The sequence below is a fragment of the Pelophylax lessonae genome (assembly GCF_965119305.1).
Source record: "Pelophylax lessonae genome assembly, chromosome: 5".
NCBI classification, from domain to species: domain Eukaryota; kingdom Metazoa; phylum Chordata; class Amphibia; order Anura; family Ranidae; genus Pelophylax; species Pelophylax lessonae.
The window spans coordinates 315,752,495-315,775,353 of NC_138772.1; the positions used below are offsets into that span (position 1 = coordinate 315,752,495).

At 40.9% G+C, this 22,859-nt stretch overlaps 1 protein-coding gene across 1 annotated transcript in view; it reads right to left on the bottom strand.

The window, feature by feature from the left end:
* Positions 1-793: 793 nt before the first annotated feature.
* The window catches only part of LOC309556499 (uncharacterized protein), a gene marked incomplete at its 3' end in the record, with an annotated part of 109,115 nt that continues 87,049 nt past the window's right edge, over positions 794-22,859 (bottom strand). The window contains exons 7-8 of the mRNA XM_082258949.1: positions 1,015-1,070; positions 794-927 (exon numbers count right to left, since the gene is read on the bottom strand). Of these exons, the coding sequence (XP_082115075.1) occupies positions 794-927; positions 1,015-1,070 (190 nt within the window). The remainder of the gene's footprint in view (positions 928-1,014; positions 1,071-22,859) is intronic.

The following is a 22,859-nucleotide window of genomic DNA, read 5'->3' on the forward strand; positions in this document are numbered from 1 at the left end:
CATATGTAAGAGTTTACATCTACTTTAGGGTACTGAACATTTGTAAAAGATAAATGTTCAATTAATCCAAAAGCATCTGAGCATTCATTTTAAGAAATTATACTAATATACTATATAATATCATATACTATATAATAGGAATAAATGAAAAATAGGAAACTGAAGACAAAACAAAAAAAAAAGGTTTGGCCATCTGATTGCCATTCATTTCTTATAAAAGTATGACTTCCTTGAAAGAATCAACAGGTTTTAAGTTAGAAACAGAGTTACAACCTTCCCCACCAAAAAAGGCCACTGGAAACCAAATGTAATACCATCAACAAAAACTTGGGCCTTTTGTTGGTTTTGTTAAATAAAGCCTAAACTAGGATTGATTTAACTTAAACAGCTTGCTTGGAGTAGCAAACTGGTTCAAACTATTTCCTTCACTAATACATGCGCCTGCTGGGAGCACTGTATATACTGTATGTAGTATCAGCTACATACAGTATAGAGTGCTGTGTTCTGCCAGCAGGACAGGAACTTCCCATTTCATTCCCGAAACAAAATGGAGTCGGGTTAGGCGCTGTTCAGCTATTATCAGTTTTTTATTTTATGAATGAATACAAGGCTTCCTCTGAGAGGCAGAGAGGGTGAGAGATGCATAGAAGACATCACAATCTCCACCTCCGCCATTCAGAGGAAGCCTGGCTCCAATCTTTCTACAATCCTACGCTGCAGGGAGTCTATGCCGCAGAGCTTTTTGCTGAATGATCTGCTTAACTGATGCTGCCAATATTGGATTAGGTGGAGATCATGATGTCACCATCGTGCCACCAAAGAATGCTTTGCACAATGCAAACTGTTCTCTGAATGGTGCCCGTGCTGAGCGAGCAACCTCCTGAGCAGCTGCTTGGCATGGGATCTGGAAGTCGGAGGCAGCTTTATCTGTCAGGAAGAGTATCACATTATAGTATTAAGTAAACACAAGAAATGACAATGATATTTTTAATATATATATAAATGAAACGTGACCTTGACGCTGCTTTGGCACGCTCTTCGTTTTTATCTCTTCTTCATCACTATAAATACTAAAATATTAGAAATAAAATGACTACTCATGTTTATTTGTATCAAAAAGAAACATAACCACTAAAATCATATTACTGTTTATTTATTTACCAAATGCAAAGCATAGATTAAAGTCCTACTCCAGGTACAGAGAAAAATACCCCACACTGTACAAGTTAAATGTTTGTCAAAGTAGAACTAAATCCTCCAATCCTTTCCAGCCAAGGAAGCTGCCATCTTAGCCTCTGTTTGATCTGCAGTTGCCATGATGCTGCACATGTGAATAGTTATAATACTAGCCAATTGATTGCTTGACAGTTCAGCTGATAGCACAAGCAAATGTGACAGTTATCATTCACGGCATTTCTTGAATTTAACTGTTTTGGGAGACAGTTAAAATTGTTCAGTTTAGTTCCACTTAAGGCTACATGCACTCTAGCCTAACCACGGCCGTGGGAAAATGCAAAATGCATCAAAAATGCAAACCGTCTTTTTGCAGCGATTTGCATTTTCCCGTGCCTGCGGTCAAAATGCTTCTATCCTGAATACATTTCTTCTGTGTTCAGGAGAGGGAGGTTGAATCTCACCTAAACATGTCAGCTCCGAAACTCTGCTAAAAGCCTATGTGTACATAGACACAGAGGCTTTTATGGAGTTAAGTTTAGGAGCTTTGGCAAAAAAAACGCCAAAAGCTGTCAGGAGCTGCTAGTGTACATGTAGCCTTAAAGTGGAACTAAACCCACCTGAACTTTACAGCCAAGGAAGTTACCATCTTAGTCTCAGTTTGATTTGCACTTGCCGTGGTGCTGCACATGCGATCAGTTATGACACCTGCCATTTGATTGATGGCTTGACAGTTTGGTTGAGGGCAAAAGCAAAAGTGACAGTTATCATTCACGGCATGCCTTGAATTGATCTGTTCTGGGAAATCAATGGGTTTAGTTCAGCTTTGAGTTGAGTATTTATCCTTGCAGTATTGGGGGGGCACAGCAGGATTTTTTTTTTTTGTGCATTAACTTTTTAAAATACATAAAATCAGTAAAACTGTAACTATAAATTACAAAGAAATAGAACTAAACATATAGGGGAATATTTACAAACCTTTTTTCAGTGTAAAATAACATAACACATGTTAATGCTGTCTAAATTGACAGAATATACCTGATGGAAGTCACCTAAAGCTGGCCATAAATAGAGGGAAAATCTGCCGGTTCAGCAGGGACTGGCCGAATTTCAATCCATCAATGGCCATTCTAAATTGAAAACTGTTGATCTAAGCACCGACTACTATTAAACGGGGCTGTTGGAAAATCTAGCCAGTCAGCCGCAGCTCTGATTAGTGTAGTTTGAAGGCGGGAGAGTTCCCAGTCCTAGAATACAGTAAATACAGTAAACCCCCCTCCATTGCGGAGGTTACGTTCCGGACCCAGCCGCGAAAAGTGAAAATCCGCGAAATAGAAAAACCCTATTAAAATGCATTGTAGGCATGTTTTTTTACTGTCACTGTACGTGTAAAAGCATTTTAAGGTCTTTAAACACACTTTTAAAACAATAGAAACTCATTTAAACACATAAAAGATACTGAGAGACAGAGCAAGAGCTATGGAAAACACAAAAATATTTCATTTTTAATGATTTATATAGTAAAATAACATTACAAAAAAAAAACGCAATATACCGGGACCGCAAAAACTGAACCGCGATGGAGCGGGGGTTTACTGTACAGTGATACAAGAGAGAGGATTCCTCCATCCCCCTCAAAAGTGTGGATAGGGGGAATACGATCAATTTGTGTCCAAGCAGAGAAAACTAGAAATGTTTTAATGAATGTAAGTAGGAGGGTACAGTTCACAGTGTACTAAGTTTATGTTCTTTCTCCTACTGACAAGGCTTATACTAGATTACTACGTACAGTATCTCACAAAAGTGAGTACATCCTTCCCATTTTTGCAAATATTTTATTATATCTTTTCATGTGACAACACTGAAGAAATGACACTTTGCTACAATGTAAAGTAGTGAGTGTACAGCTTGTATAACAGTGTAAATTTGCTGTCCCTTCAAAATAACTCAACACAAAGCCATTAATGTCTAAACCACTGGCAACAAAAGTGAGTATACCTCTAAGTGAAAATGTCCAAATTTTTTATATTTTGTGTGGCCACCATTATTTTCCAGCATTCCCTCTTGGGCATGGAGTTCACCAGAGCTGGTGGATGTTAGAGACCTTGCGCTCCTCCACGTTAATAGCTCAATAGTGTTTAGGTCTGGAGACATGCTTGGCCAGTCCATAATCTTTACCCTCAGCTTCTTTAGCAAGGCAGTGGTCATCTTGGAGGTGTGTTTTGGGTTGTTCTGTTGTATCCTGTTGGAATACTGCCCCTGCAGCCCAGTCTCTGAAAAGAGGGGATCATGCTCTGCTTCGTTATGTCACAGTATATGTTGGCATTCATGGTTCCCTCAATGAACTGTAGCTCCCCAGTGTTGGCAGCACTCATGTAGCCCCAGACCATGACACTCCCACCGCTTGACTGTAGGCAAGACACACTTGTCTTTGTACTCCTCACCTGGTTTCCGCGACACACGCTTGACACCATCAGAACCAAATAAGTTGATCTTGTTCTCATCAGACCACAGGACATGGTTCCAGTAATGAAACAGTCACACACACAATGCCTCCTGCACTTAGGAAAATGGCCCCTCTGGATGGATGTGCTTACATCTTCATTGCCCTTAGAAACGGGTAACCACGTTCTTGCTGCCCTCAAAGACTTAGGGAGGTCTAACACTGCAACTATACAAAACACACAGAGGCTGTCCTGACCTAATGCATTATCCCGAGACAAATCATTTATTGAATAATAACACGGTAAGTATTGTACTCACAAAGACAGCAAAAAATTCCTCCTGTGTTCGGCGTATGGTCTGAGCACTGGCAGGCTGACCCTCCACCCTTTCAAACTCTACAGCAATGCTGGAGGCCTGTCCTGAGTGGAACCTGCCCTGTTAAACCGCAGCATGGTCTTGGCCACCGTGCTGCAGCTCAGTTTCAGGGTCTTGGCAACCTTCTTATAGCCTAGGCCATCTTTATGTAGAGCAACAATTCTTTCAGATCCTCAGAGAGTTCTTTGCCCTGAGGTGCCATGTTGAACTTCCAGTGACCAGTATTAGTGTAATGTTCCGGTACCTTTGGTACCCTAAATTACTCTTTTCACAAGTGTATGCGCCCCACCATTCTCTTTTGGAAAGGTGCGCATACACCTTTAAGACTGAAGCTGTCATCACTCAGCGCCGGACTAGATGGCTATTTAAAGCGCCGGTTCTCACTCACATGTGTTCGTTCAAACACCCTTACCTGGATGCTAACTTGGCTTGAAGCTTTCGTGCTTGCAAGCATACCTCACTGACGGAACCTCGCTGCGCTGATCCCTGCATCCCGCTTCTGGATCATCCGCTCCTCCTGAACCAACCTTCGGCTGTATTGCTATTAGTGCTAAGTACCCCGCAGGGGAACCCTCTATAAACTTATACTAAGCTTACACTATCTAGCTCTGCATAGTAAAGACTATTTATCACATCTGCATATCTAGATTGCTAGCTCTTAAGACTACTGCTACTTATTCCTGCACTGGGTTGATCACTCTTGTATGTCCACCTGCTACTCTGTCATCTGCTACCATACATGATTGCTAAACCTACCTGCATCCATCTGCTACTGTCTTACCTTCAAGTGTCTGTCACCTACCACCTCCACTCAACCTGTCTCTTAAATCTTCATCACTGTGTTACTACATACATAAAGTCACTCTAGGAACCAGCTTGTTGAGTGTGTGTATTTACTAGCTGAATTAAGACCTTCCACACATGATGAGTCATTGAGGTTGGGAATGGTATCTCAGCATCTCTCTTACATGACTACTGAAGTGGAATATTTCTGCAGCTGAAAATCCACACCATACATGAAACGCAGGAGCGTTACAGATTGAACGAACCTACAAATGGATTCAGCAGAAATAACCACTCAGGTGACACAATTAAAACAGCAAGTAACTGCGTTAATACACGCACTTGCTGAATTAAAAGAAGACAATCAGGCTCTGTCGCAGCAGGTAATTAGACTGACACAACTTACCTCTGCTCAGTCCCCTGAACCCAAGATAAATCCCCCTTTGGTATTTACAGGCGATCGCAAAAAATTTCGCGAATTTAAAAACGCATGTGAGTTACTTTTTTTGCTAAAACCTCGTACCTACCTTACTGATCACATTAAGGTTTGTACTATTATTTCTTACCTAACAGGCGATCCTCGAGCCTGGGCAGACTCTCTTTTTGAGAAAAACGACCAGCTTCTCAACTCCTATGCCTTGTTCCTAGCAGAACTCACTAGCCTATATGATGACCCCAATAGGCAGAGTACTGCCGATCTTCAATTAAGATCCTTGAAACAAGGAAGGAGGCCTGTAGAAGACTTTGTCGCGGAATTCAAGAGATGGACCCTTGATTCAGAATGGAATGATGCATCTCTGAAAACCCAATTTAGGCTTGGCCTATCAGAAGCCGTTAAGGACAAGCTTGCCCGAGCGGATCTACCAAAAACCCTGGATGCATTAATAAAACTCAGTATTACCATAGATAGAAGACTACGAGAAAGAAAGGCTGAGAAAATGGGAATGCCATTATCCGTTTCCTCTCGGATTCTGGCCGTTAACCCCGTTCCTATGGAGGTAGGAACCATACGCCCACCGCTATCAACTATGGAAAAAGCCAAAAGACGATATGAAAATCTCTGCTTGTACTGTGCATCCCCGGATCACAAGATAAATGTCTGTCCCCTAGTCAACAAAAAGAAGGGTGAGTGTTCACATGTCCTCCTAGGGGGATTGACAACTTCATTCACTAACCCTTACATTTTTGTTTGTTTGACATTACAGTGGGACCAGAACAGGATTACTACTAAGGCCATGATTGACACAGGATCTTGTGGAAATTATATTGATATATGTTTTGCTGCTTCAAATAAAATTCCTATTATTTCTAAACTTAAACCTGTCTCAGTAAGTCTTATTACCGGTGTTCCATTATCCTCTGGTCCAATCACCGATCAGACACAAGCACTTCTAGTCACTATTAACGAGTCTCATAGGGAGACTACTACCTTCGATTTAATACCTTCACCCCACTTTCCCATTGTGTTGGGACTTCCCTGGTTACACACACCAACCAACCATAGATTGGAAGGAACGGTCCTTGGCCTTCCTCTCTTGCTATTGCGAGGATACGTGTAACCTCCCGTCTTCCGGGAAGATTCTGTCTATGGTGACAGATGAGATTGCACCACTATGTTATCAGGATCTTTCTGAGGTTTTTCTTGAGAAAAATGCTCAAGCATTACCTCCTCATCGAGACTATGATTGTAGCATTGATCTACTCCCAAATAGCAAATTGCCGTTCGGTCATGTTTATCCTCTTTCACGGGATGAACTTTCCCATCTCAAAACCTATTTGGATGAGAATTTGGAAAAAGGTTTTATTAGACCTTCCACTTCTTCCACAGCAGCAGGACTCTTTTTTGTTCACAATAAGGACTCATGTCTCAGACCTATCATCGACTACAGGAAATTGAATGCTATCACAATAAAAGATTGCTATCCTCTACCGCTTATCCCTGAGCTCATTGAGCAGGTGCGTGGAGCTACCTATTTTTCAAAATTGGACCTGAAAGGAGCATAAAATCTCATTCGAATCCGTGATGGTGACGAGTGGAAGACTGCATTCAGAACCAGATACGGATTGTTCGAATATCTTGTGATGCCATTCGGGCTATGCAACGCCCCTGCAGTTTTCCAACGATTTATAAACTATATTTTTAAAGACTTACTAGATGTCTGTGTTGTGGTATATCTGGACGATATACTTATATATTCACGATCCCTGTCTGAACACATAAGACATGTAAGACTTGTACTATCGAGATTGCTCGCACATAACCTTTATGTGAAACTGAAGAAATGCTTGTTTCATAAAGACGAGGTACTCTTTCTAGGCTACATCATATCCAATGTATATGTGGTGTGGGGTGCGCTAAACAACAAATAAATAATGAATATATAACATATATCTATGTGTGAACCAAATCAACAAAAGTAAATATATATAACATATATCAATCTGTGAAGCCAATTAATAATGCAAATCAATTGGTGCATAAACATAAAAGTTCATAAGTGTCCATAAATATTTTGCAGGTGAGTAGAATTGTATTCTATCCGAATAATACGTGTATCCACCACCGAGTGAAATTCATCCTTACCAAACGGAAATAAATAAGGTGCAACTATATTTTCTTGTGCTGAAAAAATATCCAATCTCCTTGTGAACAAACACCACGTGTAAATCACCAAGAATTAGCCTCTTACCAGATGGTAATAGGTATGCACTTGTTCAGTGAAACCACCGCCTTGCTTCCTCTTTAAAATCCTGAAGTGGGATGTAGAACCGCTCTACCTTTCTTTCTCCACTAGATGGCAACGAGTACCAGCAAGAAACACAGCCTCATCCTTCTTTACAAGCTCACAAAACCACCGTGTATTAAAGGAAAAAAAAGGGCTAATAGTGTATTACCCTTGAGATTTATTCAAAAAACAGTTGATAATGCACTTACAATTAGATGTCTTGTATTCAGCATAAACATAGGCATACGAATTCCTGCAAAGGCTTGCGGCCGGCTGCAGCACGGACCGCAAGTTGTGTGTGACGTGTGCGCCTCCTAATCTGACCGGTTTCTTCCCATAGGACTTCTACTGAGACAGGAGTACTGGCGCATCGTCACTTCCGCTTTATTTATACAGGTGGAAGCAGATTGTCTAACTTCCGGTGTCTGCAGAGCAGGTAGTATAAAACATTGATCCATAGCACATCCTGGTGACACAGGAAGTAAACACTTCACTTCCTGTCTGCACAGGAAGCAAACACTTTACTTCCTGTCTGCAGAGCAAGTGTCTGCAGAGCAGGTATGCTTTGGAACTTCTGGCTGATAGCAATTTAAGGCAAATTACTTAAATATGGGTAACTTTCCTTGTGTTAAAAGGAATGTATAAAAACATACTTTATTATTTGTTAAAAACAAATGTATAAAAACATCGATCTATGGCACATCCTGGTGACACCGGAAGTAAACACTTTCCTTCCTGTCCTACAACACACTGCTTTAGGAGCGTAGTGGGAAAGGGGTGACACCGGAAATATGTGTATAATAAAATGTATTGAACTATATTAAACCATATGCTCCAATACAAATTTAAAATAAATGTTAAAAGATAACTAAAATATAAAACCTGCCAAAATATATGTGGGGATCAACAGTTATTAATGTGTGCGTTTATGTCCCACTCTATGTTGAGTCCCCGGGGTCTGGAGCAGCCGAGCTCATATATCCAGAAGGTTTCCCTCCTGGATATAGACCTCCTCAGATTGCTCCCCCTCCAGTGTGGTGTATATTTCTCAATAACTATGATTTTTAACCTCTTGGGATTTTTTCTGTGACATTGGGCGAAGTGTTGGGATACACTATGCCCAGGAAAAGCTTTGTGTATGTTGGTCAGATGTTCTCCAATACGTATGGCGGCAGTACGTATGGTTCTTCCAACATACTGGTAATTGCACTCACACTGTAAAAGGTATACAACCCCTTTCGTATGGCAGGAAATAAAATTTCTAATGGGGTACTCTTTACCTGTCACAGTTGAATGAAATTTATTAGTCCTGATAGTTTGAGCTTCTTTACACACTCTGCAACTCCTGCAGGGAAAGAAGCCCTTCATATCAGGAAAAAATTTTGGGATGGTAGGAGGATCAATGGGATTGGGGGCTACCAGATCTCGTAAGTTCTGTGCCTTCCTGTAAATGATAGGTGGAACTTCTGGTAGCATGGGTCCTAAAATTTTATCTTTCTGTAGGACTCCCCAGTGTTTCCGGAATACATGATTTAGCCACTTGTAGTTTTGTGAGAATCTCGTAATGAAAGCAAATTCAAACTTGGAACTGGTTTTTCCTGGGTTCTGAACTTTCTTAGGTTGTATCAAACTTCTTTGCTCAACTAACTCCAGGGTCTGAATTTCTTTCTCTAGCACTTCTGGTTTGTAGCCTTTTTCCAGAAATTTTTCTTTCAGGACCATAGCTTGTTTCCGGAATATTTGGCTGTCGGTACAATTCCTTCTGACTCTTCTGAATTGTGATTTGGGTACAGATCTGAGCCAGGCTGGATGGTGACAGCTGTCCAGGGCTATAAAGCCGTTCCTATCAGTCGGCTTATAATAGGTATGGGTGGAAAAACTGGAACCTACCCTGGATATGACTAGGTCCAAGAAGTTCACTGAGGTCTTGCTAAATTCATAAGAAAACCTGATCCCCCAATTATTACAATTCAGATCTCTCATGAACCTTCTCAGTGAATCTTCTTCTCCCTGCCATATTAACAGTGTGTCATCTATGTACCTTCTCCACATAACCAGTTGCCTGGGTCTGTTGGAATATATGTTTCTATCTTCCCACAGTGCCATAAATAAATTGGCTAAGCTGGGGGCAAACTTGGCCCCCATAGCTACGCCCATTTTCTGTAGGTAGAACTTTTCACCATAATAGAAATAGTTGTGCTCCATGCCGAAAATGAGTAGATCCAGGATGAACTTCTTCTGGTCCATCGGTATTTCATAATCAGTGTCCAAGAAAGTGCATACCGCTTCATATCCTATCTGGTGGGGTATCACAGTATATAAAGACGTCACGTCTGCCGTGACCAGCAGTACGTCTCCCTCCACCTCTAATTGTGTCACTTCCTGGATACATTGAGCCGTATCTTTAAGATATGAAGGGGTTTCTTGGACCAGGGGTTGCAGAAAGTGGTCCACATACCTTCCAATCCTGGAGGTAAGGGAATCGATTCCGCTCACTATGGGCCTCCCAGGTGGTCTAGTGAGGCTTTTATGTACTTTGGGAAGATAATATATGGTCGGAATCCTGGGAGCCAAAGGTACCAAGAATTCCTTCTCTTTTTTGTTTATAATACCTTCCTCGTAACCTTTAGTCACTATTTTCTCCAACTGTTTCTTATATTTGAAGGTGGGGTCTTTTTTCAAAACTTCATAAGTGCCATTATCAGATAACAACCTCTCCATTTCTTCAGTGTATTGTTCCTTATTGAGAAGAACGATACCCCCACCTTTATCCGCCGGTCTTATCACGAGGTTTTTATTCTCGCAAAGGGATTTCACACCTTTTTTCAGATCTCTCTGCGGTTGTGATTTAAATTCCTTCTCTTCCAATTCCTTTAAAACTAGGTCCTTAAAAATGGTCACATGGTGACTCTGTACTCCTTGGGGGTTAAATAAGGAAGCATTCCTAAGACCTGTTGGAATGGAAGTGGTGGATGTATAAGAAACATGGTTTCTTTCATAAGCATTGGACAAAAAGTGCCGCTTGACATTCAATTTTCTCACATACTTGTGGATGTCAATAAAGGTTTCGAATTTATTCAATTGTTTTTTTGGAGCGTACTTGAGCCCTTTATTGAGGGTATGCTTTTCGGAGTTCGTCAATGTGATCCCACTGAGATTAAAAATTCCATTGGTTTCTACATTGAGCTTCCGATTGGATCCCCCTCTACAGCCCCTTTTCACTTTTTTCGGTTCCCTTTTTTGGGACCCTGGCCTAAAAAATTTTTCTTTTTGGCACTGATTGGAGTCTTCTGTGGAGGTGTTTCTCTCCGATCGTTTCTCTCCTCGTATCTCTCATGTCTAAGAGGCTCATACCTGTTATGAGAACCAGTAGGATAAGGTCTAGGTGTATGTGGAGTGTCCAAGTAGTTTCCCATGTAATCTACTTGCACTCTTCTTGGAGATCTTGATCTGGAACGTCTCCAAGTCCTTTCAAATGAAGGATGACGATTTCTTTGATCCCTTGATCTTGAACGTCTCCGCGTCCTATCAGATGAGGGATGACGATATTCGTATTCCCTCCTATAATCTTGTACTTTAGGACGTCCTTTTTCATTATCACCTTTCCCTTTATTTTTACTTTTTTTCTGGTTATTAGATACATTTTCTTTCAAAGGCTTGAGCTTTATATTCTCTTTCGGCTTTTCTTGAGAATTCTCACTTCTTTTAACTGGCCTACTAGGTTCTCTAGAAGTAGAGGCTATAGCTTCTGCTTCACTGGCTCCTTCCTCCATAGGGGCCAGTTCACCATTAAGGATCTCTCCTCCTTCTAGAGCATTTTGCCATTTAAATACTCTAGAGGTTTTATAGTCCTCAAGATCTCTAAAGAACTTTTTCCTCTTCTTGATCTTTTGTTCTTCTTCCTCCATCGCCATAATTTCTCTCAACTCGTGATTGTAAATTTTATACGCCTCCTCCTGCATGGAGGGCAATAATTTTTCTTTTATTTCCAAAATCTCCTTATTTAATTTCAGTACTTTTTTTCTCTTCTTGTCTATTAAAAAATTTAGGAGGCTCATGCCGGCCCCGTTGAAAAATTGTGACCACTCTAATAGGTCCGGGTCTCCTTGGTCTGGATGGACATTCCATCTCAGACTCCTTGGGACCATTTTTTCTTCCACGTATTTTTCTAAAAAGGCAATATCCCATGAGGCATGTAATTCCGCCACCATCACATTTTTTAACCTCATAAATACACCTCTTAGATCGGAAACTTCCGATGGTTTTTTATCAAAAACCTCTTCTATTGCAAGTTTGCGCTTGCTATGATACTCAAAGATATCCATCTTATACTATCTGCTGCAACTCAATAAGATATTAAAGAATGTTGTAAGGGGGGATGGGTGCGCTGATAGTGTGTTGAAGCTGCTCCCGGTATTCAGTGCTTTTGAATATAGATAAATGTATATGTGGTGTGGGGTGCGCTAAACAACAAATAAATAATGAATATATAACATATATCTATGTGTGAACCAAATCAACAAAAGTAAATATATATAACATATATCAATCTGTGAAGCCAATTAATAATGCAAATCAATTGGTGCATAAACATAAAAGTTCATAAGTGTCCATAAATATTTTGCAGGTGAGTAGAATTGTATTCTATCCGAATAATACGTGTATCCACCACCGAGTGAAATTCATCCTTACCAAACGGAAATAAATAAGGTGCAACTATATTTTCTTGTGCTGAAAAAATATCCAATCTCCTTGTGAACAAACACCACGTGTAAATCACCAAGAATTAGCCTCTTACCAGATGGTAATAGGTATGCACTTGTTCAGTGAAACCACCGCCTTGCTTCCTCTTTAAAATCCTGAAGTGGGATGTAGAACCGCTCTACCTTTCTTTCTCCACTAGATGGCAACGAGTACCAGCAAGAAACACAGCCTCATCCTTCTTTACAAGCTCACAAAACCACCGTGTATTAAAGGAAAAAAAAGGGCTAATAGTGTATTACCCTTGAGATTTATTCAAAAAACAGTTGATAATGCACTTACAATTAGATGTCTTGTATTCAGCATAAACATAGGCATACGAATTCCTGCAAAGGCTTGCGGCCGGCTGCAGCACGGACCGCAAGTTGTGTGTGACGTGTGCGCCTCCTAATCTGACCGGTTTCTTCCCATAGGACTTCTACTGAGACAGGAGTACTGGCGCATCGTCACTTCCGCTTTATTTATACAGGTGGAAGCAGATTGTCTAACTTCCGGTGTCTGCAGAGCAGGTAGTATAAAACATTGATCCATAGCACATCCTGGTGACACAGGAAGTAAACACTTCACTTCCTGTCTGCACAGGAAGCAAACACTTTACTTCCTGTCTGCAGAGCAAGTGTCTGCAGAGCAGGTATGCTTTGGAACTTCTGGCTGATAGCAATTTAAGGCAAATTACTTAAATATGGGTAACTTTCCTTGTGTTAAAAGGAATGTATAAAAACATACTTTATTATTTGTTAAAAACAAATGTATAAAAACATCGATCTATGGCACATCCTGGTGACACCGGAAGTAAACACTTTCCTTCCTGTCCTACAACACACTGCTTTAGGAGCGTAGTGGGAAAGGGGTGACACCGGAAATATGTGTATAATAAAATGTATTGAACTATATTAAACCATATGCTCCAATACAAATTTAAAATAAATGTTAAAAGATAACTAAAATATAAAACCTGCCAAAATATATGTGGGGATCAACAGTTATTAATGTGTGCGTTTATGTCCCACTCTATGTTGAGTCCCCGGGGTCTGGAGCAGCCGAGCTCATATATCCAGAAGGTTTCCCTCCTGGATATAGACCTCCTCAGATTGCTCCCCCTCCAGTGTGGTGTATATTTCTCAATAACTATGATTTTTAACCTCTTGGGATTTTTTCTGTGACATTGGGCGAAGTGTTGGGATACACTATGCCCAGGAAAAGCTTTGTGTATGTTGGTCAGATGTTCTCCAATACGTATGGCGGCAGTACGTATGGTTCTTCCAACATACTGGTAATTGCACTCACACTGTAAAAGGTATACAACCCCTTTCGTATGGCAGGAAATAAAATTTCTAATGGGGTACTCTTTACCTGTCACAGTTGAATGAAATTTATTAGTCCTGATAGTTTGAGCTTCTTTACACACTCTGCAACTCCTGCAGGGAAAGAAGCTCTGCAGACAGGAAGTAAAGTGTTTGCTTCCTGTGCAGACAGGAAGTGAAGTGTTTACTTCCTGTGTCACCAGGATGTGCTATGGATCAATGTTTTATACTACCTGCTCTGCAGACACCGGAAGTTAGACAATCTGCTTCCACCTGTATAAATAAAGCGGAAGTGACGATGCGCCAGTACTCCTGTCTCAGTAGAAGTCCTATGGGAAGAAACCGGTCAGATTAGGAGGCGCACACGTCACACACAACTTGCGGTCCGTGCTGCAGCCGGCCGCAAGCCTTTGCAGGAATTCGTATGCCTATGTTTATGCTGAATACAAGACATCTAATTGTAAGTGCATTATCAACTGTTTTTTGAATAAATCTCAAGGGTAATACACTATTAGCCCTTTTTTTTCCTTTAATACACGGTGGTTTTGTGAGCTTGTAAAGAAGGATGAGGCTGTGTTTCTTGCTGGTACTCGTTGCCATCTAGTGGAGAAAGAAAGGTAGAGCGGTTCTACATCCCACTTCAGGATTTTAAAGAGGAAGCAAGGCGGTGGTTTCACTGAACAAGTGCATACCTATTACCATCTGGTAAGAGGCTAATTCTTGGTGATTTACACGTGGTGTTTGTTCACAAGGAGATTGGATATTTTTTCAGCACAAGAAAATATAGTTGCACCTTATTTATTTCCGTTTGGTAAGGATGAATTTCACTCGGTGGTGGATACACGTATTATTCGGATAGAATACAATTCTACTCACCTGCAAAATATTTATGGACACTTATGAACTTTTATGTTTATGCACCAATTGATTTGCATTATTAATTGGCTTCACAGATTGATATATGTTATATATATTTACTTTTGTTGATTTGGTTCACACATAGATATATGTTATATATTCATTATTTATTTGTTGTTTAGCGCACCCCACACCACATATACATTTATCTATATTCAAAAGCACTGAATACCGGGAGCAGCTTCAACACACTATCAGCGCACCCATCCCCCCTTACAACATTCTTTAATATCTTATTGAGTTGCAGCAGATAGTATAAGATGGATATCTTTGAGTATCATAGCAAGCGCAAACTTGCAATAGAAGAGGTTTTTGATAAAAAACCATCGGAAGTTTCCGATCTAAGAGGTGTATTTATGAGGTTAAAAAATGTGATGGTGGCGGAATTACATGCCTCATGGGATATTGCCTTTTTAGAAAAATACGTGGAAGAAAAAATGGTCCCAAGGAGTCTGAGATGGAATGTCTATCCAGACCAAGGAGACCCGGACCTATTAGAGTGGTCACAATTTTTCAACGGGGCCGGCATGAGCCTCCTAAATTTTTTAATAGACAAGAAGAGAAAAAAAGTACTGAAATTAAATAAGGAGATTTTGGAAATAAAAGAAAAATTATTGCCCTCCATGCAGGAGGAGGCGTATAAAATTTACAATCACGAGTTGAGAGAAATTATGGCGATGGAGGAAGAAGAACAAAAGATCAAGAAGAGGAAAAAGTTCTTTAGAGATCTTGAGGACTATAAAACCTCTAGAGTATTTAAATGGCAAAATGCTCTAGAAGGAGGAGAGATCCTTAATGGTGAACTGGCCCCTATGGAGGAAGGAGCCAGTGAAGCAGAAGCTATAGCCTCTACTTCTAGAGAACCTAGTAGGCCAGTTAAAAGAAGTGAGAATTCTCAAGAAAAGCCGAAAGAGAATATAAAGCTCAAGCCTTTGAAAGAAAATGTATCTAATAACCAGAAAAAAAGTAAAAATAAAGGGAAAGGTGATAATGAAAAAGGACGTCCTAAAGTACAAGATTATAGGAGGGAATACGAATATCGTCATCCCTCATCTGATAGGACGCGGAGACGTTCAAGATCAAGGGATCAAAGAAATCGTCATCCTTCATTTGAAAGGACTTGGAGACGTTCCAGATCAAGATCTCCAAGAAGAGTGCAAGTAGATTACATGGGAAACTACTTGGACACTCCACATACACCTAGACCTTATCCTACTGGTTCTCATAACAGGTATGAGCCTCTTAGACATGAGAGATACGAGGAGAGAAACGATCGGAGAGAAACACCTCCACAGAAGACTCCAATCAGTGCCAAAAAGAAAAATTTTTTAGGCCAGGGTCCCAAAAAAGGGAACCGAAAAAAGTGAAAAGGGGCTGTAGAGGGGGATCCAATCGGAAGCTCAATGTAGAAACCAATGGAATTTTTAATCTCAGTGGGATCACATTGACGAACTCCGAAAAGCATACCCTCAATAAAGGGCTCAAGTACGCTCCAAAAAAACAATTGAATAAATTCGAAACCTTTATTGACATCCACAAGTATGTGAGAAAATTGAATGTCAAGCGGCACTTTTTGTCCAATGCTTATGAAAGAAACCATGTTTCTTATACATCCACCACTTCCATTCCAACAGGTCTTAGGAATGCTTCCTTATTTAACCCCCAAGGAGTACAGAGTCACCATGTGACCATTTTTAAGGACCTAGTTTTAAAGGAATTGGAAGAGAAGGAATTTAAATCACAACCGCAGAGAGATCTGAAAAAAGGTGTGAAATCCCTTTGCGAGAATAAAAACCTCGTGATAAGACCGGCGGATAAAGGTGGGGGTATCGTTCTTCTCAATAAGGAACAATACACTGAAGAAATGGAGAGGTTGTTATCTGATAATGGCACTTATGAAGTTTTGAAAAAAGACCCCACCTTCAAATATAAGAAACAGTTGGAGAAAATAGTGACTAAAGGTTACGAGGAAGGTATTATAAACAAAAAAGAGAAGGAATTCTTGGTACCTTTGGCTCCCAGGATTCCGACCATATATTATCTTCCCAAAGTACATAAAAGCCTCACTAGACCACCTGGGAGGCCCATAGTGAGCGGAATCGATTCCGTTACCTCCAGGATTGGAAGGTATGTGGACCACTTTCTGCAACCCCTGGTCCAAGAAACCCCTTCATATCTTAAAGATACGGCTCAATGTATCCAGGAAGTGACACAATTAGAGGTGGAGGGAGACGTACTGCTGGTCACGGCAGACGTGACGTCTTTATATACTGTGATACCCCACCAGATAGGATATGAAGCGGTATGCACTTTCTTGGACACTGATTATGAAATACCGATGGACCAGAAGAAGTTCATCCTGGATCTACTCATTTTCGGCATGGAGCACAACTATTTCTATTATGGCGAAAAGTTCTACCTACAGAAAATGGGCGTAGCTATGGGGGCCAAGTTTGCCCCCAGCTTAGCCAATTTATTTATGGCACTGTGGGAAGATAGAAACATATATTCCAACAGACCCAGGCAACTGGTTATGTGGAGAAGGTACATAGATGACACGCTGTTAATATGGCAGGGAGAAGAAGATTCACTGAGAAGGTTCATGAGAGATCTGAATTGTAATAATTGGGGGATCAGGTTTTCTTATGAATTTAGCAAGACCTCAGTGAACTTCTTGGACCTAGTCATATCCAGGGTAGGTTCCAGTTTTTCCACCCATACCTATTATAAGCCGACTGATAGGAACGGCTTTATAGCCCTGGACAGCTGTCACCATCCAGCCTGGCTCAGATCTGTACCCAAATCACAATTCAGAAGAGTCAGAAGGAATTGTACCGACAGCCAAATATTCCGGAAACAAGCTATGGTCCTGAAAGAAAAATTTCTGGAAAAAGGCTACAAACCAGAAGTGCTAGAGAAAGAAATTCAGACCCTGGAGTTAGTTGAGCAAAGAAGTTTGATACAACCTAAGAAAGTTCAGAACCCAGGAAAAACCAGTTCCAAGTTTGAATTTGCTTTCATTACGAGATTCTCACAAAACTACAAGTGGCTAAATCATGTATTCCGGAAACACTGGGGAGTCCTACAGAAAGATAAAATTTTAGGACCCATGCTACCAGAAGTTCCACCTATCATTTACAGGAAGGCACAGAACTTACGAGATCTGGTAGCCCCCAATCCCATTGATCCTCCTACCATCCCAAAATTTTTTCCTGATATGAAGGGCTTCTTTCCCTGCAGGAGTTGCAGAGTGTGTAAAGAAGCTCAAACTATCAGGACTAATAAATTTCATTCAACTGTGACAGGTAAAGAGTACCCCATTAGAAATTTTATTTCCTGCCATACGAAAGGGGTTGTATACCTTTTACAGTGTGAGTGCAATTACCAGTATGTTGGAAGAACCATACGTACTGCCGCCATACGTATTGGAGAACATCTGACCAACATACACAAAGCTTTTCCTGGGCATAGTGTATCCCAACACTTCGCCCAATGTCACAGAAAAAATCCCAAGAGGTTAAAAATCATAGTTATTGAGAAATATACACCACACTGGAGGGGGAGCAATCTGAGGAGGTCTATATCCAGGAGGGAAACCTTCTGGATATATGAGCTCGGCTGCTCCAGACCCCGGGGACTCAACATAGAGTGGGACATAAACGCACACATTAATAACTGTTGATCCCCACATATATTTTGGCAGGTTTTATATTTTAGTTATCTTTTAACATTTATTTTAAATTTGTATTGGAGCATATGGTTTAATATAGTTCAATACATTTTATTATACACATATTTCCGGTGTCACCCCTTTCCCACTACGCTCCTAAAGCAGTGTGTTGTAGGACAGGAAGGAAAGTGTTTACTTCCGGTGTCACCAGGATGTGCCATAGATCGATGTTTTTATACATTTGTTTTTAACAAATAATAAAGTATGTTTTTATACATTCCTTTTAACACAAGGAAAGTTACCCATATTTAAGTAATTTGCCTTAAATTGCTATCAGCCAGAAGTTCCAAAGCATACCTGCTCTGCAGACACTTGCTCTGCAGACAGGAAGTAAAGTGTTTGCTTCCTGTGCAGACAGGAAGTGAAGTGTTTACTTCCTGTGTCACCAGGATGTGCTATGGATCAATGTTTTATACTACCTGCTCTGCAGACACCGGAAGTTAGACAATCTGCTTCCACCTGTATAAATAAAGCGGAAGTGACGATGCGCCAGTACTCCTGTCTCAGTAGAAGTCCTATGGGAAGAAACCGGTCAGATTAGGAGGCGCACACGTCACACACAACTTGCGGTCCGTGCTGCAGCCGGCCGCAAGCCTTTGCAGGAATTCGTATGCCTATGTTTATGCTGAATACAAGACATCTAATTGTAAGTGCATTATCAACTGTTTTTTGAATAAATCTCAAGGGTAATACACTATTAGCCCTTTTTTTTCCTTTAATACACGGTGGTTTTGTGAGCTTGTAAAGAAGGATGAGGCTGTGTTTCTTGCTGGTACTCGTTGCCATCTAGTGGAGAAAGAAAGGTAGAGCGGTTCTACATCCCACTTCAGGATTTTAAAGAGGAAGCAAGGCGGTGGTTTCACTGAACAAGTGCATACCTATTACCATCTGGTAAGAGGCTAATTCTTGGTGATTTACACGTGGTGTTTGTTCACAAGGAGATTGGATATTTTTTCAGCACAAGAAAATATAGTTGCACCTTATTTATTTCCGTTTGGTAAGGATGAATTTCACTCGGTGGTGGATACACGTATTATTCGGATAGAATACAATTCTACTCACCTGCAAAATATTTATGGACACTTATGAACTTTTATGTTTATGCACCAATTGATTTGCATTATTAATTGGCTTCACAGATTGATATATGTTATATATATTTACTTTTGTTGATTTGGTTCACACATAGATATATGTTATATATTCATTATTTATTTGTTGTTTAGCGCACCCCACACCACATATACATTTATCTATATTCAAAAGCACTGAATACCGGGAGCAGCTTCAACACACTATCAGCGCACCCATCCCCCCTTACTACATCATATCCAAAACAGGAATCGAGATGGACATGAGTAAAATATCCTGCATTCAGGATTGGCCTACACCAACCACACGCAAGGCGCTACAGCGATTCCTGGGATTTTCAAATTTCTACAGGAAGTTCATTAAAAACTTTTCTGCTATTGTGAGACCCCTCACACAGCTCACTAGCATAAAAAAACCATTCAAATGGTCAGAAGAAGCCAGTAAAGCTTTTCACTTGTTAAAGACAAGGTTTACTTCCGCTCCCATATTACGCCATCCAGACCCATCCCTCCAATACATTCTGGAGGTAGATGCGTCAAACATGGCAGTAGGAGCAATACTCTCCCAACGACCAACCCACACTTCACCACTTCATCCAGTCGCCTTTTTTTCTAAATCCCTAAGCAGTCCCGAGATAAATTACCCCGTGGGTGAAAAGGAACTGCTTGCTATAAAATTGGCTCTGGAGAATTGGCGACATTTACTCGAAGGCACCCAATTACCAATAATTATATACACGGACCATAAAAACCTCCAATATCTTCAGACTAGCAAAACTCTCTCGCACCGACAGGTACAATGGTCACTATTCTTTCTAAGGTTTAACTTCCTAGTGACTTACACACCTGCAGATAAAAACAAAAAGGCGGATGCACTATCACGACTAACTGAAGAAAACTACTTTGAAATCCCTTCCGTTCCTATAATACCTCACAAACGCATTATTGGAGTTGTCCGTTCCTTGAAGGAAGAGGTTTTGCATGGTATAAGTTTGGATTCACCCCCACCACAACTAAATACTGATGCAGAAGGCTTCCTCTACTACAACGACAAACTTTACATACCACCTACCCTATGCACCAAGATCTTGGAATTATCTCATGATGTGCCTATGGCAGGACATATGGGTATGACAAAGACTCTTAATTTGATTTCCCGGCAATTCTGGTGGCCTGACATGAAAACATCTATACAAAAATTCGTCTCTTCATGCAATGTCTGTGCCAGGTCCAAAATTGACACTACAAGACCATCCGGTCTACTATGCAGTCTACCAATACCCCAAACTCCATGGGAAGTTTTGTCCTTGGACTTCATCGTAGAATTGCCTCTTTCCAAAGGATTTAATACCATCTTGGTGTCAGTGGACCATCTGACAAAGATGGCACATTTCATTGCTATTCGCAGACTACCTTTGTCCAAACAAACGGCAGAACTCCTGATGAAACATGTCTTTAGATTACATGGTATCCCAAAAACTCTTCTGTCTGACCGTGGATCCCAATTTATTTCTAAGTTCTGGCAAGAACTATGTCACATACTACGGATCGAGCGGAAGCTCACTTCTCCTTACCATCCGCAGACCAACGGACAGACTGAAAGAGTCAACCAATGCATCGAGCAGTATTTACGTTGTTACACTTCTTACCAACAGGATGATTGGGTGGATCTTCTCCCTCTGGCAGAATTTGCCTACAACAACGCAACCCACAGTACAACCAAGCAGAGTCCGTTCTACTTGAACTATGGGTTTCATCCCTCTATTCTTCCACCACGCATCCTTCCTTCAAACAACCCAGTAGCCTCAGACTATCTTACCCAAATAAAGGATTCTCTGGGTTTATTAAATACTACCATTGCACACGCTCACAGTCAACAAAAGAAGTACTATGATCTTCGCAGAAAACCTTCTCCACAGTACACTATCGGGGACCTCGTTTGGCTCTCAACAAAAAATTTAAGACTGAAGATCCCTAGCAAAAAGCTTGGACCTCTGTTCTTGGGACCTTTCCCAATCAAAAAACTTATTGGAAAAGCTGCAGTACAGCTTACATTGCCAATAGACCTAAAAATCCATCCCATTTTCCATGTGTCGCTACTGAAGCCCCATGTTCCGGACCACGGAATAAGGCCTAATATTCCACCTCCGCCTCCTGTACAAGTTGAAGGTGGAGAAGAATACGAGATAAAAGAGATTCTGGATTCTCGTATCTACAGAAGAAGACTTCAGTACTTGGTTAGATGGAAGAACTATGGGCCCCAAGACGACACCTGGCTAAACACCTCTGAAATACATGCCCCTAGATTAATCCGCAATTTTCATGCGAGATACCCAGACAAACCAGCTCCAGAGGCCTTCAGGAGCCGGCCTTAAGGGGGGGGGGGGTATTGTAATGTTCCGGTACCTTTGGTACCCTAAATTACTCTTTTCACAAGTGTATGCGCCCCACCATTCTCTTTTGGAAAGGTGCGCATACACCTTTAAGACTGAAGCTGTCATCACTCAGCGCCGGACTAGATGGCTATTTAAAGCGCCGGTTCTCACTCACATGTGTTCGTTCAAACACCCTTACCTGGATGCTAACTTGGCTTGAAGCTTTCGTGCTTGCAAGCATACCTCACTGACGGAACCTTGCTGCGCTGATCCCTGCATCCCGCTTCTGGATCATCCGCTCCTCCTGAACCAACCTTCGGCTGTATTGCTATTAGTGCTAAGTACCCCGCAGGGGAACCCTCTATAAACTTATACTAAGCTTACACTATCTAGCTCTGCATAGTAAAGACTATTTATCACATCTGCATATCTAGATTGCTAGCTCTTAAGACTACTGCTACTTATTCCTGCACTGGGTTGATCACTCTTGTATGTCCACCTGCTACTCTGTCATCTGCTACCATACATGATTGCTAAACCTACCTGCATCCATCTGCTACTGTCTTACCTTCAAGTGTCTGTCACCTACCACCTCCACTCAACCTGTCTCTTAAATCTTCATTACTGTGTTACTACATACATAAAGTCACTCTAGGAACCAGCTTGTTGAGTGTGTGTATTTACTAGCTGAATTAAGACCTTCCACACATGATGAGTCATTGAGGTTGGGAATGGTATCTCAGCATCTCTCTTACATGACTACTGAAGTGGAATATTTCTGCAGCTGAAAATCCACACCATACATGAAACGCAGGAGCGTTACAATTAGAGAGTGAGAACGATGACACCAAATTTAACACACCTGCTCCCCATTCACACCTGAGACCTTGTAACACTAACGAGTCACAGGACACCAGGGAGGGAAAATGGCTATTTGGGCCAAATTTGGACATTTTCCCTTAGGGGTGTATTCACTTTTGTTGCCAGCGGTTTAGACATTAATGGCTGTGTGTTGAGTTATTTTGAGTGGAAAGCAAATTTACACTGTTATACAAGCTGTACACTCACTACTTTACATTGTAGCAAAGTGTCATTTCTTCAGTGTTGTCACATGAAAAGATATAATAAAATATTTACAAAAATGTGAGGGGGCGTACTCACTTTTGTGAGATACTGTA